Source organism: Colius striatus, chromosome 13, assembly GCF_028858725.1.
Source record: "Colius striatus isolate bColStr4 chromosome 13, bColStr4.1.hap1, whole genome shotgun sequence".
NCBI lineage: Eukaryota > Metazoa > Chordata > Aves > Coliiformes > Coliidae > Colius > Colius striatus.
The window spans coordinates 12,150,881-12,167,979 of record NC_084771.1 but is presented as its reverse complement, the minus strand read 5'-3'; the positions used below and the strand labels follow the sequence as shown (position 1 = coordinate 12,167,979).

The following is a 17,099-nucleotide window of genomic DNA, read 5'->3' as shown; positions in this document are numbered from 1 at the left end:
AAGAGTACTTTTCTTTCTCCACTTAATACAACCTTCTGGAGAAAGTCTGAGTAAATGGATAAGCCCTACTGCTTGCACTGGGGAGAGTGGAAATCCAACAGCATTTCAGTGCCCTGAGCAGCTTCTCTTTGGAGAGTATTGATTCTGCCCATAGCTTCAAAAAACAGTGTTGTAAGCAAAGATTCCCCTGGGCCAGCTGTATCTGAAGATGCAGAGAATGAACAAAACATAAACAAAGCCCAGACATGCTGTACACCCTTTCAGCTGTGACCCCAGCAAGGGAGGGCAGGCAGGTACAGCTATAATGCACCTCCTTTCGCAGCTTGGGGAAGGAAGCACTACCCAGGCAACCCCCTAAAGCACTGTGCACTGTAGACATCCCACTGAGCAACTGCTCACAGCTTCTTCCTAAAGACTTTTGGATACTGAGGAATAAATGCAGCACCCGTTGCATTACTGAGGGCTGACAAATCATGTGCCTGCAAAAGACAAATGCCATTCTATCTCCTTTCCAAGCTATTTCTTTTAGTGTGCATTATTTCATCTCTTTCATGTCCTATTATAAACATAGACTTGTTAAACATGACCTGAGAAAGCTGAACAGGATGGGAGGTGTTTGCACTCTACAGCAGCGTAAAGTCACCTTGCCTATCCTGGTTTGGGTACTTTCATTCCTGGGGGACCATAGAGCCCATAATGTTCCTATTTTCCATCGTCCTGAGTCCAAGAACTCCAGGAAGAGATAAATCTATGGCTGTCTTTACAACTATTTAGTTAGACCCCAGATTTACTTACTGACCTGCCTTCTCAGTGAACCATGCACAAAGTACTTGTTGCCTTACTTTATTTCTTGGACTCACAGCCCAAATTACAACTCAAGCCCTCAAGGCACTTGTGCAGGCAGCCACATTGAGCACTAGCCAAGATTTCTAAGGATATGTCTGCAACATGTAAGGCAACCCAGGACAAAAATCTGCAAGTTAGCTCCAGAAATGGAATCAGCACAGTGTTATTGCTCAGGTTTTGTTGTGTGCTACTTAATGCGATGACAGCTTTACAAGGCTCTGCGAGGGGGAGGTAGCAGCTGCTCCCTCGGGTTACAGAGCATCCCAGGTCACAGAGTCTGTGCTGACTCTCAACTAACTGCTCTAGCAAACAGAGCCCAAGCATCCTGCTTGTGAAGCCGTTCACACGTGAGTGCTTATGCCTAGAATCCAGCAGCTTGCTTCCTGCTGCAAACAGACAACACAGAGAGCTTAAAATAATATTACCCAAAAAAATCAATTGGCAAAACCCAATCCTATTCCACTGTGGATGATATTACCTACAAGAAACTTAGTAGGCCTGTAGAGCATGAAAATTTGTTTCTAACAGAAATTCTTGCTATACCCATGATGAAATAAAGTCTATTTTTCCCTTCTTTTTTTTTTTTCTCATAGCCTTTATCCACTGCAAACTTGTTCAGAAGTGGTCCCTGCAGCACCTTGGCTTCCAGTGTCACGTTGCACTTCTAGAGCAGGCAAAAACCAAGGGAAGTTCAAGCACCTGAAACGTGCTTTTCCTTGCAGTACAGTGCTAAAAGTGACAACTGCTCTAGAAAAGTTAAACATTAAATCTTTGTAAGACTGCATTTTAACACAGCAGAGGGAAGTGGTCATACAATTACTCTGACCCTGCCTCAAATGCTTCTTTTATAAAGCACATCGAAAGGCTAGGTGTACCTGCTTCTGCAGGGAGGTTGGACCAGATGATCTCTAAAAGTCCCTTCCAACTCCTATCATTCTATGATTCTATGAAAGGATTCCCCTCAAAATGTTTTTCTTCACATAATTCTTGATATTACAGTCTTGCTACCATTTTTCTTCTTCCTTAATTTACTGCTGCTTTAGTTATCACTTTTTATCAAAGTGATGCAAAAGTGTCTTATGCCTATGTCTCATTTACTATGATCTCAAACTTGTCAGCTCAGTACCAGCAGCAATCCGGTTATGTCAGAGAATGTTATAGGCTGCGTAGTCTGTACAAGAGAAGCAAATCCCTGGCTGATAGCCTGCTTTCCCTTCTGCACTGCTTCACTTCAACTGCTCCCAAAATTTGAGCCAGTTGAACTGCAGCAACTGCAGTGTAGACATGTCATTTGTACTGGCTGGGGTTTTCCTTGCAGAGCCTTTGCTAATGTTATTTTCTGCTTTGTTTAGGCAGCAGTTTTATAGTACCATTTGTCTGTGTTACCGTTGTTATTGGCATATTGATGTTTACACAGCTGCAATGCTTCAGCATCAAAGGTGGTGGTATTCCGAAAAATGAAAGGCTTCTATTTCCCAGCAATCATTTATCACATTCAGGCATGCAGGCCAGGTAAAACAACTTTGAGTCTCCTCTTAAAAATCCTAAATGAAAGTGGGAGTAACACCATTATTCATTGAGACATAGTTAAGATCATGAGCCACGTTGCTTACCTATGGATATGGTCCAAACTGCAGCAATTTTCATAATAGCCTTGGTGCGGGAATTGAAGCGGCTGTGCTCAATGGGATTGCGTATTGCTACATACCGATCAAGAGAGATGGCACAGAGATGCATGATAGATGCAGTTGAAAAGAGCACATCTAGGGAAATCCATATAGGGCACAACTGTTTAGGCAAAGGCCAAGCATAATCTGAAACATAGAGAGAAAAGAAATGAAAGGAAAAAAAAAAAGGAAAGGAAATAATTTGGGAAGCTAGGCCATCATTTCTGAGAAACTGCTGGGATACTTTAGCTCTGTGATACCAGTAAGGGACATGTGCATGAGGAGCAGACAAAGAAACCTCTTGCAGGGCCTCTTTCTGGATAGTCCCTGTCTCAGGACAATCCATAAACCCATAGCCGGTTCCCACACATCTGTTTTCCATGAGCAGGACCTAAAAGCAAAGTAATATTAACTTGGCAGTGCCTCCAAGTGACCATTCTAACACTGTTCCTCTCTCTCAGACCTTTACAAAATCAGATATTCCATTCATTTATAATTGCCTCATCACATTCCTTTCATGGATTGCATAGCACAACGTGGCATTAACTTCACTCAGATCTTTTCTAAAGCTCTCTTGATACTTGCTCCTCAGTTGCTGAAGAGAAAGGTAGCAGACAGTTTTCCTACACAGTCTAACAAGAGTTAAATGACACTACTTCACCTTAAATATTCTCTCCAGGCAGCATGCCCAAGTAGCAGAGGAATACTTGCCTCCTGACAGAGCAGCTGGGATGGAGTGTCTGAATGCAAAGTGTTCTGGAGGTAGACAGAGCTGAGTATTATTCTTTACAGAAACAAGTATGCTAGAAAAATGAACAGACTAGTTAGCTACATCCGACAGCAGCTGGCACACAGCTAATTTGGGTGCCTGCATTTATTAATCAGTTTACTCAGTTGTGAAGTACAGCTTGAGAATTAAAGTGACCCAGAAAGATCCTCAAGAGACATTGGTATTTAAATTAAAGCTCAGAGAGAATTGATTTGTGAGTGATACTCCCATGTTAATGCCCAGAATGGATTGTGTGAGATCAATAACGTGTCCAGCTAAGCTCTGGGCTTCTAAAACATGTATCAAAACAAACCAACAGTATCTATAGCAGCTGAAAACGTGAGAGACTTTGTAACAGCTGAATAATGAGATATTCTTGTCTCTTCATTCACAACATGGGTATCTAAAGCAATCTTGAAGTTTACCCCAAGGATCAGAAACATCACTCTGCACGATCAATGCTATATTAAGAAAGATGCAGCTCCATCCTACTGATCTCAAACAGAAAGGGAAAAATATTAGTCTCAGAAAACGTATTTTGAAACAAATTACCCAGCCAAGAGAGACCCAGGATACCTGATGTGCAGAAACCTGAGAAGAGAAGAATAGAACCAGAGCAAGTTATTATGAATTGTCCCAGTGAAGCCCAGGAACCCTTCACAAAGAGCACAGCAGAATGAGATGGACACATTAGATCATTTTTTCCAGTGGGGAATCCACAGAAGAAGTGCTAAATAACTTACAAAACCCACCCAGCAAGACCTCGGCTCTGGGGAGAGAAATCATTTATTTCAGCAAGTTTGCACCATCTTTACTAGATGGACTGTAAGTGGACTGAAACCCAAAGCAGCGAGCATTTAGGAGGTCCTTATCAAGCGGAACTAAGTAAAGCACTTTGTGGTTGGACCTTCTTTACTTGAAAAGACATTTCTGTAGTACAAGTGAACTGAACTCAGTGAAATTATGACTCAGTCTCTTTATGAAGTTGTGATCAAACTCTGCACCTCCTGCTCTTGTTCAGATTTTGCAATAGCTTATGATATTGTTGCCATCAACCTGCAACTGAGCTCAGAGCTCCAGCTAAGCATATCTCTGATTTTCTGGGTCTTTAATGATGCCCCAGTGAAAGCTCCAGGGAAGAATGAGTCCGATCTCCTTTAAGTGGTACCCACGCCTGCTGCATAGCCCCAGGCTTTTGCTGCCAGACCAAGCTAAAGCGTGTTCAGTCAGGGTTTATCCCTCACCACTTCTCCCTCTGAATTGGTATAGCCAACTTCCTGATACAGGCTGAAATGACCTATGAGCACAAGACCTGGAGAATATCCCCGCGGAATGTGCCCTGATGGATGAAGTGGTGTCTGTGGATATACGTGGGGCAATCGTGACTGTGCTGCTGCACAGGGGGAGGATGCTGATGGTGGCTGTTCCTCTCATCAGGCAGATGGCCAGGAAAACTCCATGGTCTCCAGAAAGGGACACTAGGCCTCCAGGCTTCCCATGTGTGGGAGCATCTTCAATATGATCTATGGCACTGCAGTGGGTACAATCTGATTCTTGACATTTGCTAGACCTGGAAGAGGTTTCTACAGTAACCACCTTTCAATGTTACTGAATGATGAATAGCCTCTCATACTTCTTCCTTTGAGCTACCCTGGACTGATTCCCCCTGGAACAACTGCTGCTATAGATGTAACAGCATTACAGCCCAAAAACTAGCAGAGGCAAAGGTGACAGCAAAAGTTCATACCCATGGTGTGAGGTTAGTAGGTGTCACCTGCTGTCAGCCCTGGCACTGCAAGAACAACAGTCACCAACAGACCAAAGTAAAGCTGCCTAGAATGACTCCCTGTGCAAACTACCTGGATGTCTTTAAGGGTGATATGAGAGTCCTCTTCATGGCTAATCCTTTTAGTCTTTACTGTCTCAAGCACTCTCTTATGCTTCTAGCTGAAAAGGCAGTTATATGAGGAGACGTTTTAGTTTCTCAGAAAGTTTCCTAAAATGGGCTGCAATAATAAAATGTCACTCTGGAAATTTGTAGAATGGCAGCTTGCAACACATGACTATACCTTGATAGGAAGGGCATAATATATATCCTAGCTCAAAGTGCAATTACTTTTAAGTAAGCATGGTGTGTGCATTTGAAAACCACCTACACAGCCTGCAAAGCCAGTAATTTGTGAAAAAAAAGAGAAAGTTTATTCTAATTCTGTTTCAAATCTATGTACAAACAGAGGAAATGTACCCTGTGACTGTGCCCAGATGCAAATGAGGATTAAAAACCCAATTCTGTGAACAATGTCATAACCTTTAAAACAATCTTATCTTCAGAGATACTCTACCTGCAGAAGGTAACATTCCTCTAATTAGTTCTTTTTTTGCTTTCCTTTCACACAGAAAGAAAAGCAATTTAGAAGAGCAGATGATGGAGTTAAATGAAGTCTTGGACCTCAGCACTTCAGAGCTTTAATAATTGCATTTCCAATGGAAAGCATGCACCTCGGCCCAAATTTGGGTCCAGAAAGAATGAAATAGGACTAAAAACATCTGGGAAAGCAAAACCCACATTCTTTGTGAGAAACTTGAATTAATCTGTGCCCTTAAAATCACTCATATATTTAATGTACTGGCTGGTAGGCAAAACAGGATAGTGCTGAAGGGAATTAGATGAATCCTGCAGGTGAGAACAAAAAGTGATATTTCCTTACCCTGTGTGTAACTGTGGATTTCTTTTGCCTCCAGATGTTTTGCAGATGCTATAAGTTTACTCTGGATAGATTTGTAGGGGAAAGTGTATAGGAGGCTATAAGAAAATTGTATAGAAGAATGATATTAATTTTAGATCAGTGTTAGCTTCTGGCTCTGATAAGACTGTGTATTAAATCCTGAAAGGAAACTTCTGCAGAACGTCTGTGTATATCTCTTCAGTCTCCAACACTGAGTAGCATCTCCTGGAACCTGACATGCAGTTGTTCTTCATGGGAAATAGGGGTCAAACACTTATATTTAATCAGGAGTCACGGTCCATAGATGGATTCCATCTCCTGATGAAAATGCAAACCACAGTTCCTGCGTGTCATTGAACAGCTGAGATGGGCACAAACTGTTGGCAGGAAACCACACAAACCCAGAAGTGTTCTGGCAAAGTCACAGGCCATCTCTGTGTGTAGCTAATTTGCTGTCAAATGAAAGTCCCCTTATTTTTTCTGTGTGCTTTCCTTCAAGGAAGATGACAACAATGAAAATTATTCCCTTTTCTCAGAGGTTTTATGCACATGGGTAAAACGTGTTGTTTAACACTGTTATTATGGTCACTGTGCTGTTCACTGTGTGATGAGAGTCAAAATTACCAGCCAGTGTGGCAGCAGGTGCCTGGATAATCCAAACCACAGCAAATGAAAGCAAAATTAATTATGTCAAAGGATAAAACAGAATTACTCCAGGCAAAGGGCTGAAAAAAACCAAGTGTTACAATCTGTGACTGAAAAGAAACTGTGTGCCTGTGTGGAGGCTGATCCAAACCATCTTCCTTCTCCCCAAAGCCTCGTGAGCTTTACATGGTTTTTTGTCCTAAGCTGGAGTAGGTAAGAGTTGTGTGTACACATGCTACAAATGGACTGTCTCATTCTATACATTTTTAAAAGTTACATATTTACTACTTCTCTAGCACAATCTGCCCCAGGATACCTCTTGGGAACATGCAAGGCAACACCTGTGACAAATCCGGAACAATGGTGACAAAACACCTGCTTATACCACAGCAAAGCAAAGAGTTATGTAAAATTCATCCTTGTAGCTTCAGAAATATTTCATGGCAAACTCACAGGAAGCTGTAGCAATCATTTCTTTTCTAACCACAATGAGGAATTTGGAAGTGCACGTTTGTTGTGTTTAGCCAGTGCTTTGTATCTATCGAGATGGATAAAAGGGTGAAAAACATCCTCTAAAATCACACAGGAAGAATAAGAATCTACTGTGTCTTTTAGGCTCACAACAACATTTTATATATAGTTTTTAATGCATGCACACACATATATAGTGTATATATATACATATATGCATATACATAGAAAATAATCAGAGCTGAGAGGTGCAGAACAAGAACCCGAGATGCTTCTCTGATCAAATACAGCCTCTGTTAATGTTGCTCATTAGATTGGCCCTACACTAAAATACATGCATTGTTTCTCCTTTTAGGGTTTTGATGTTTACTGCATTTATATTTTGCTTTAAGGATTTGAACTAAAAATGGTAGGAAATCATGATCTTTGAAGAAACCTTAGTCCCAGTAGAAAGTACAATTTCCCAGCAGTTAACATGGCAACAACAGCACATGCCTGACACACTTCTTGAACATCATCTAGCTGCCACGGCTCTGATCCAGGCCATACATTGATCTACTGCTCTGTGTAGTGCTCTGACTCTTGAAAACGTCAATGACAAAAACCCAGGAGAAGCCTCACCTAAGTCCTTGAGAACTGAGCAGTGCAATACTCAATGCCTTTCAAAATGAGGAGTGCAATACTCAATGCAGCATCTGCTCAGGTTTCCTTGCCGTTACTCAGAGCAGCTTATATATGATGGGAGACAGCAACTCAGAAGACAAACCCAAAAGCTGGCACTTTCTGATAGATCTTTCAGCTTTTGAAGAGTCTTCCACATGTTTCAGGGCAACCCACTACTGTTGGCTATGGAAAAGCAGCCTGCCCTTGCCCACTGCTAAAAGTCTCTTAGCCCCATTACACCATTAACATACTGCAACTGAAGCATTTTACACTAACCAGACTTTGCAGTATTCACTTTAAAGTTTCATAGCTGCCACAGGCTTTACAAAAATAGAAAGCAATTACATCCAGTTTGAACATTACTGCATTGCATTATTCCCAAGGGAAGAAAGGAATTTAAACGATTCTCCTCTCTCTCTTATCTAGGAAGCAAAGTATTTATTAGCATGAAATACCACATCAGTAAGTGTACAGCCATGTTATCTCCTTTTTTGCTAATTTATTTCCTTCAGATGTACACAGACATCTGTATCACCTGGAGAGTCACACAACTCAGAGTGCTGGAAGCCTCCAGCATGCCTGAAGAGTACAGAACATCTTGCTTGACTCCCTGCAGTCCTCAGAGGCTACCAGCATGTCCACAGAAGAGATCACATGCATGCAGCCAAGATTCCTGGCTAGAGGAACTGCTGGGCTCAAGGGCAGTACTGCCAATGCTGCTGATTTTATCATCAGTAGAGTAGAATTTAACGTTTATCTGACATATTGAACTCCTGAGTGCCAGGTTACATGAGAAACTGAGTTTACATTTAAGTAAGGGTGGTGCAGAATGGTACTTACAAGTGTTAATGAGGTCCCTCCTCAGTTGTCTTTTCTCCGGGCTACACAGCCCCAGGTATCACATCCTTTTCTCATAAGAAAGATGCTCTACTTTTCAATCATCTTGATAGCTCTGTGCTGGCCTCTCTCCAGAAGTTCCCTGTCCTTCTAAAACTGGGGAGCCCAGAACTGGACACAGGACTCCAGATGAGGCCTCACCAGGGCAGAGTAGAGGGGCAGAAGAACCTCCCTTAACCTGCTGGCCACATTCTTCTTAATAAACCCCAGGATGCCATTGGCACTCTTGGCCAGAAGGGCTCATTGCTGGCTCATGTTTACTTTGCTGCCCACCAGCACTCCCAGGTCTCTCTCTGCAGAGCTGCTCTCCAGCAGGTCAATCCCCAGCCTGTTCTGGTGCAGGGGGTTGTTCCTCCCCAGATGCAGGATTCTGCATTTACCCTTGTTGAACCTCATGAGGTTCCTCTCTGCCCAACTCTCAGCCTGTCCAGATCCAGCAGCAGCACAGCCTCTGGTGAATCAGCCAGTCCTCCCAGTTTGGTGCCATCAGGGAACTTGCTGATATGATGGCTAAGAGAGTGGGAGAGGTCACTAAGCAAGAAAAGATTGGTTACACTGTGTCCAGACATGGGGTTGGTGAGACCACTGCTGTCACCCTGCACTTGACTCCAACCTCTGTGCCTAGAAGATGCTATTTCACCATAGTGCAAGACCACACAAAGGATTTAACTTTAGTCTATGCCACTTTAATTTCAACGGAGATGATCTTTTCACACAATTCTGAGACGTAAGTTCTTCATAATACTTTCTCTAAATGGATGAGGTTATGGATCAGCCTTCATGCATTATTTAAACAAGTAATAAAAAGACAGTTGAACAAATACCATACTGGAAAATAAGCCCATGAGAGAACCTTCTAAATGAATACCTTCTAAATCTAAAAATAGAAATGTTTTCTAAAGAACTGTTTCATAACAAAGTGCACAAACATGCAACAATAACAGGTGGTTTCCCTTAGTTTTGATGAAATTGAAAAAAACCATTATCACAAGAAACAGCTGCCAAAACATACAGATCATTTGAGGAAACTAGGATTCAGGACTGAAAACCATGTGGCACTGTTCAGATAACAGCTGGCTGCTGAGCAGTTACCTCAGCTGGAGCAAAGAGACTGCCTGCTCAAACCAGAGTTTCTAGTATCAAAGTTTAGACCATGATGTGACCCTAGAAGTGACTCTGGGGATAGTGAGAGGACACAAAACCATTCAGAAGAGATTTTTTTAGATCCTCATTTTGATTTCAGCATAACTCAGTGGCAATTCAGACATCCATGCTGTTCTGACAGCTGTTTCAGACCCTACCAGGAATTAATCCTCTTTCTCAGCTCAGGCTCTTTCCTGGCAATGCAGTTGAATAAATTGGCCTCCAAATCCTGATAAAATATCTGATTTCAGAAAGAGACGTAATGAGGATTTCCTTCTTTTGATGTAAAGGGTTCTGTATTCAGAGGGCACAGGTCTGTCATCTCTAACCAGCTTTTACTAAAAATTCCAGACAGACAGCCAATTGAATAAGAATTGACAGGCTTAACTCTAAACCACCTTCTGCAGACCACTAGCATTAACTTTGAGCAGCGGTTTTCAGCAGTTTTGTTAGTCTGGTATACCTTGCATGCTTGAGAGAGCTCCACAGAAGTCACTGTAAAAAGCAATTATCTGAGGGTTGTTAAGAAGCCTAGAAATTCTGCTCCATATCCTTGAGTGCCATCTACTGTCCTCCAGTCACCGAATACCTTAGATGCAAACCTCCTGCTTGCAAAGCATTTCTGCCACTGCTGCTTCTGACCAAGAACAGATACATCTTTCATTATAGGAGAGGTGTCAAGACTTTGTCAAAGTGGAAACTTTCACTGTGGGAGTCGGAAAGGTGACAGAACAGAACCTTCAGTGGCTTTCTCAAGGAAATCATTTGCTAATGAGCACCATTCATATGCAGTAAGCCCAAGGAAACCTCTGAAGATGTGAGCAAGCATGGCTGTTTTCTAGTTTAATGGCCACCATGTGCTAGTTCAGCATAGCAATCTGTGCACCTGCAACCTGCCCCAACAAAAAGGCAATTCAATGAAGAATCACTGTCCTTCCCTGAACCAGGAGTTGAAGAGAAGTCATCCAACATGTAAACAAGATGCATTATTTCTTTAAATAATTCTAATGGCAATCTAGAAAATGCATGTACTCTTCATTGGCTCTGTACTCTGTATGAATAACCTGTAAAACCACCTGAACATGCAAAAATCCCCCAGACTGCAGTCAGAAATGTGCAGTTATCCACTGGGATTCCTGGAGTGGTACAACCCAGATTTACACTTTGAGGGAACTCTGCTTATAACTTTTAATCAAGGAGTAGGTTGCAGAGCTCAGATGAAGCAAACAAGTGTGGACAAACTAGATCAAGTTATTTAACTGCTTGAGTTCTTCTCAAGTCTTACACAATACTTGAAAAACAACATTTCAGTAGCCTTCCAGTACAATGTTTCAAAATCTGGAGCTTCCTTCCCTCCATGGTCAGCCTTAATTACCCAGCTGACTTTCTCCACTTCTTTTCCCCCTTATCCCATGATACTTAGATATTTCTCCATTTTGCCAGGCCATAGGAACCCTGAAGGTTCTTTTCACAGAACTGTAAAATACTTTTCCACAACAACACTAGGTCTGGGAGCTTCAGCAGCAGACAAGCTGGCCAGTGTGGTGCCTGCCAGAAGCCCGTTTCTCTGTCAGCGGCACAGGAGGTTTTCCTAGACAGACCAGACCCCTGTAAAGACAAGGACATGTGAGGGGAGAGCCCCTGGTGTGATCTGTTCCACTTCTATCACCACAAGAAAGTCTGAACTTTAAAGGTTCATGTTTAATCGAACCTCTCTGTGGGAAGGTATGGACAGAATCACAGTCTGGGGATGTCTCCACATTAAGCCTCAGAGGGAAGAAGGCTCGTGAACTTCACCTTGGCATGTTGCCACATTTCTTCCTTTTTCATCTGCAGGAGAATTTTGTCCTCAGCTCAGAAACCACCAGGTCTATGGCCAAGACATTCACCTTCTGGCCCTTCTGTAGGATTTGATTCACTCAGCCTAGCTCAAAACCAACCTCCCATCTAGGTATTACAGTCAGAGAAGACTGGCTCATCCCAAGCACCCTTGCCATGAACAGGGCAGCTCACCTGTGGCCAGCTTCTAGGCATCCAAAGCAGCCCTGGGAAAGCAAGGATTGGGGAAGCCTGTATGTGGCCAAAGCTGCATGTGCCCCTTGAGAAACATGAAGCTTCTGTACCCCCACACTCACCTCATGCCCACCCAGCAGAACTGATACAACTCCAACCAGCAGATGCAATGTTAATTTAAATCAGCCCTGTACTCCAAACAAACAATTTGTTTTTTGGTCTGATGGCCCAACTTGTAAAACCACATAATAAGATGTTAAGGATTTGCATTATTATAAGTGTTTTGTACACAACTTGTTACCAATTAAAACTACTCACTGCTGACAGAGTCTACTGGAAAAGGCTTGAAGTTGGAATAAGGTTTAATTTTGAAGAATGGTGCTTTCATACTGCAGCCTTTATAGACTAAAAAAACCAATATGCCAGATTGCTATCAAAGTGCTGCATGAGGACATGTAAAAGTCAACTCAGCACAGTCTTCTTTACAGATCCAAAGATTTAGAAGCATCTCAGACTATGCCAACACATCCTGGAATTCAGGTGACATCCCTCATCCAAAAAGAAACAAACAGGCAGCAACAGCAATCCGGCCTGATTTTGTGTCCCTCTGACAAATGATGCAGGTACAGAGTTTTGAATCCTGAGAAGGTCTGTGTTGAAAACAGCAGTGCAGCATGAGGCGATCCTGTTTCCCATAACAATGTTCTAGTATGTAGAATGTATTCCAGATGGGTAATAACAGAGATACAGTGAAGCCTCACATATGATCACCATCTGGGTACAGTTGTACTCATTTATTTTTGAGTTTTGCAGAAATTGTAGGCTTATTGCAAGTTCTATTAACATGAAGTAGAAGTTTAATTTAATATGGATAAATGAAGTGTGGGTGTACCAATATATTAGAAAGAATACTATTACCCAGAAAATTATAGTGGTCTCATGAGGTGGAAAAGGAAACTAAAGAAGTGATATTTAGTGAAGTTATACCACTGGGGTTTTGATAGACTTATTTTTGCTTTGTAATCAAGTGCAATGTTATTTTATTCTCATGGTTACACTATTATTACAGTGTAATCTTGCACTTGATTACAAATCAAAACCAGTGATAACCATGATAATAAAATCATGTGTTAACATAATAATCTGGCAAGATGTAATAAAATAAGTGTTGCTGTAGATTTAACAAATGGAAAGGAAGAATACGAGTGTCATGGGAGAACTAGTTACTCCCTGATACAAGAGATATTTGTCCCAGTATGGACTAGGAAAAGCTTGGAAATATCATTATGGAAAGTAGATAAAATAAGATGTTGTCTTAGGTTTAGCTGGTAGGGAGTTGATTTTCACTAGAAGCCAGGAAGGGGCATAGCTAAGACAGTTGACCTGAACTAGTCAAGGGGGAATTTGATACTCTATTGATACAGAACATGAGTGGGGGAGCTAGTGGGGGCAGGAGGGATGAGGGACAAGCTGGGGATTGGGTTCCAGGTGGTGAGCAAGTGCATTGTGCATCACTCGCTTCCCATATTGTTTTATTAGCATTACTATTATATCTACTCTGCTCTTGTGTTGTTCTATTAAACTGTCCTTATCTCCATCCAAGAGTTCTATCTTTTGATTCCCCCTTCCCATCCCACCACGGCGAGAGGGAGAGGAGTGAGCAAACAGCTACAGGGTGTTTAGCTGGCAGCTGGGCTTAAACCATGACAGATATAAAGGGGATGTTCAGAAGACTTCATCTTGGACGTTGTTTGTCCTGTGTTCATGCTTGTCAAGATGAACTCACCACGTTATATCAAACAAATAACGTTGTTCTGCTGTTGTGTGTCTCGTATGGAGACAGCTAGCAAGACCTTAATGGTGAAGCAGACTCATGACTCTTGGCTTCTGCTGTGTTCAAACGCAATCTCTTGCCATTCGTGTCAGATCAGTCGATCAGAAGGAATCAACAACAGCTTAACTGGCAAATTCTAAATGTTACCCAACAATCTTAAACTTTAAATAGCAGAGTGAGGAGCAGTTACCATTCAGAACAAATGCACAGACATGAGGACAGAGCTCTACTGCCTCCTAAAACCAACCATCAATATTCATAGGTGTCAAATGTGCATTTACACTCTTCTGCATCCCAGTGGGTGCCAAATAGGTACGGAAAAAGCTTGTCATACCATTTCCATATCTCAACAACACCAAGGCTTTTTTTCTAAAGCTGCTGCCTCTGATTGGGGATGAAAATAGAGGTTTCTAAAAACAAGCAAAATATCCCAAACTTACTTAAAATAAACAAACTGCCAAAAAAAGAGAGTATACATGAGAAGGTAGAAACACATTGCTCAAGGTAACAACTGGTCTGTCCCGATATCCAGCACAGCCAGAGAAGAGAGCTTGCTGCCAACATGTCCACAGGAATGGAAATCAAGCTGCCTAAAAAATAACAGAGAATCAACAGAACCTTATCAACCATCCTGCCTTGTCCATAAAATCTCGTAGCTGGCAGAGGAACTAGGTACTTCACATTTGGGCATTACTCATTGAACTTGGTAGCCCTGAACCTTTTTTCATCTAGGAACCGAGACAGTGTCTCGAAGGAGATTCACTCACTAAACCAGCTGCTGTCACTGTGCTTATCAGAGGTGCTGCAGGAATAGTGAAGTTTTCCAACAAGAAGATATTACAACCAGAAAACACAGAGGAAGCTGGAAAAATGGAATATGTATTTGAAACTAATGCGTGGAACCAAAAAGCTGATGTAGCTCACACTGGTAATCACAGCTTAGACACTGTGACAAGGCTCATGCACAAATTCTCCTCATCTCATTAACATCTTTAATGACAGTCTGGCAGAAAAGCTAGTGAGGATCCACTCTTGCTTCTCTTATGAGCAGGTTCCATTCAGAAAAGGGTTATACTGCCTCAACGAGGCAGCGTGCAAATTAGTGCAAGGCAGAGCAACTGGCTTGTGGCACCACTTCCATCAATGTTATTTCCATTTAATTACCATGCAAGCAGATGAATCACATCAGAGCCTCTTTCCCAGCATGTGCTGGTAAAACACAAAGCAGGAATTTGATGCTACTCATACCATTAGGTCTCAGCGAAGTGAACTAACCAACGAGGCTGCTTGTAGATATTTTAAGGAATATTAGACTACTCTAGAACCAGAATTTCAAGGGATATGTCATGTAAGTTGGAGAGAGACATCGACATCGTAACTTGCTGAGTAGAATTTGATTATATCAATTTCAACAGTGTGAAAAGTAGTAGAAGAAAAATGAGAGTTAATTTTAATTGACCCAATTCTGGAAACATTTATAATGCAAACTTACGTATTACATTGGTATATTTCTCTTACAATATATCTAAGTGCTTTCAGGGATTTCACCTTACTTCTCTGTATTTCCTTCTATCTTAGTTAAAGTAGCTCTCTAGATACATGTTGGCCTGGATAAGGGCAGTTATTTTTCCATGCTTTTGAGCTCAGAGGCTGGGTTTACCCTTTACATACACCACTCTAAAGAGGCAGTAGTCTGTTCCTTAGGCTCTTTGCATGTCATTATCACTCAGAGTATGCTTCAGGAAAGAATTTATGGTATTATTGTATTAATTACATAAAGAAAATTAAAGTTACCATGTGCTGAAATCTTACTTATTTTCACCAAATGCTACCATGCAGTAAAAGCAACAAATACGATGGGATGTACATAAACAGATCAAACAGCAAAATACTGACACCAGGCATCTATCTGCATGCAACCACAGACTCCCTGAGTGAATACAAGGCATAGCTGACAAACAGAACAAAGATGAAAAAGTTTTTCAATTACACATTAAGACAGAAATGCAGCTGACCATCCTTGGAGCCCTTCTACATCTCCTTTACATTCTCCATATATGCAGCTGCAGCCAGCACAGGAAAATGAGCCATATGTTAATCTCTATAACAGACTGCAAGTAGGATCATTCCTGGAAATTATAACTGCTCATTGGCAAGTGCTAAGAAACAAATGCTGCTACCTAGTTCCTCATCCCAATTTCACTCTGCTGGGGTGAGTGAGAAGAGATAGCAAGTTCTCAGCATGAGATAATACATCCTAGGTATTTGGTGTGTGAAAGTGTTGCTAGATTTAGCTGCAGGCACCTTCCAGGAGAAGTAGCAAGGGCTTTTTTGAGTAAGAGAAAACAGAGTAAAAGTAAGAACTGGTATGGATCATTTGGGATGGAGAGAATGATGAAGCCATTGAGATGCACTCTTCTGTCACAGATCAGGCCAGGCTGCTGTGGTCACATCTGGGTTTTAAACAGGCTTCTAAATGAAGAATATTTAATTTTTCTACTTTCTTAAGCTAATGTTTGGGTAAAGAGTAAGACAAATTGTTACCCTTTGTTATCCTTCCCACTCTGCTATTCCATTGAATTTACTATTCCTCTCCCTTCTCTGTCCATTTTCCTTTTTTTTTTTTCTATTATTTTCTTTGCTTTTTTCATAAAAATCACACTGTTTACAAAAATCAATAGAAGCAAATGTCAGTTTGCAGGCAGCTCCCTTGGTAACTGAGCAGATGCTGCTTGAGCACTGGCTTTATGGTGTGGCTGGAGAGGTGTTGCACATTTTAACTACATTTTTCTCCAGAGGCAAACAGATTGTGACAATGAGGGAGGCCCAAGCTACAGCTGAAGTTGAATTCAGGTGAGTTTTTCAGAAGGACATCTAGGCTGTGACTAACATCCAGAGCTAAGATTAAGTCCTGGTAAGAAGCGATCATGGATAAATATGCATGTGCAATGGCATAGACTAAAATGAACCAAAACTTGGTAAAATGTCTGTAATTCTGGTTAAAAGTTTTCTCTTTATTTTAATATTTAAGTTTAAGAATAGGGGATTAAACATATCTGAGGAAGATTCTGTGTGGCCATGTCTGCCATGGCCCAGCAGCCAGAGGTGGGGATGTTCTTGCTTTCAAATGAGACTAAATCCGTCTGTGGGAAACACATTAGCTGTCTTCATTCTACTTGTAATCTCAGCAATCTGCCTGGCACCTTTATAAAGCAGTAAATTCATCACTGGAACAGTTTATTATCATAAGCTCTTTGTTTTTTATGTATAATAATTCCACTTTTCTCATTACTTGGTATCAATCTCTGGGTTGCAACAAAGCGTGTAAGTTTTCAACTAAACTCACAGAAGTTAATTACAATGAAGCAACAGACTTACAAAGCTGCTACTGGATCTAACAGGCTGCTGTCATAAAAAGTCAAAGA

At 41.5% G+C, this 17,099-nt stretch overlaps 1 protein-coding gene across 4 annotated transcripts in view; it reads right to left on the bottom strand.

Moving 5' to 3' along the window:
* LOC104562855 (5-hydroxytryptamine receptor 2A) overlaps nt 1–17,099 on the bottom strand; it is a 90,340-nt gene that overhangs the window by 12,886 nt on the left and 60,355 nt on the right. For 3 of the 4 annotated variants that reach the window (XM_062006537.1, XM_062006536.1, XM_062006538.1), the window contains one exon: nt 2,460–2,660. The exons of the other annotated variant lie outside the window; for it this stretch is intronic. In XM_062006537.1, coding sequence (XP_061862521.1) covers nt 2,460–2,660 — 201 coding nt within the window. The remainder of the gene's footprint in view (nt 1–2,459; nt 2,661–17,099) is intronic. 4 annotated transcript variants of the gene reach the window in all.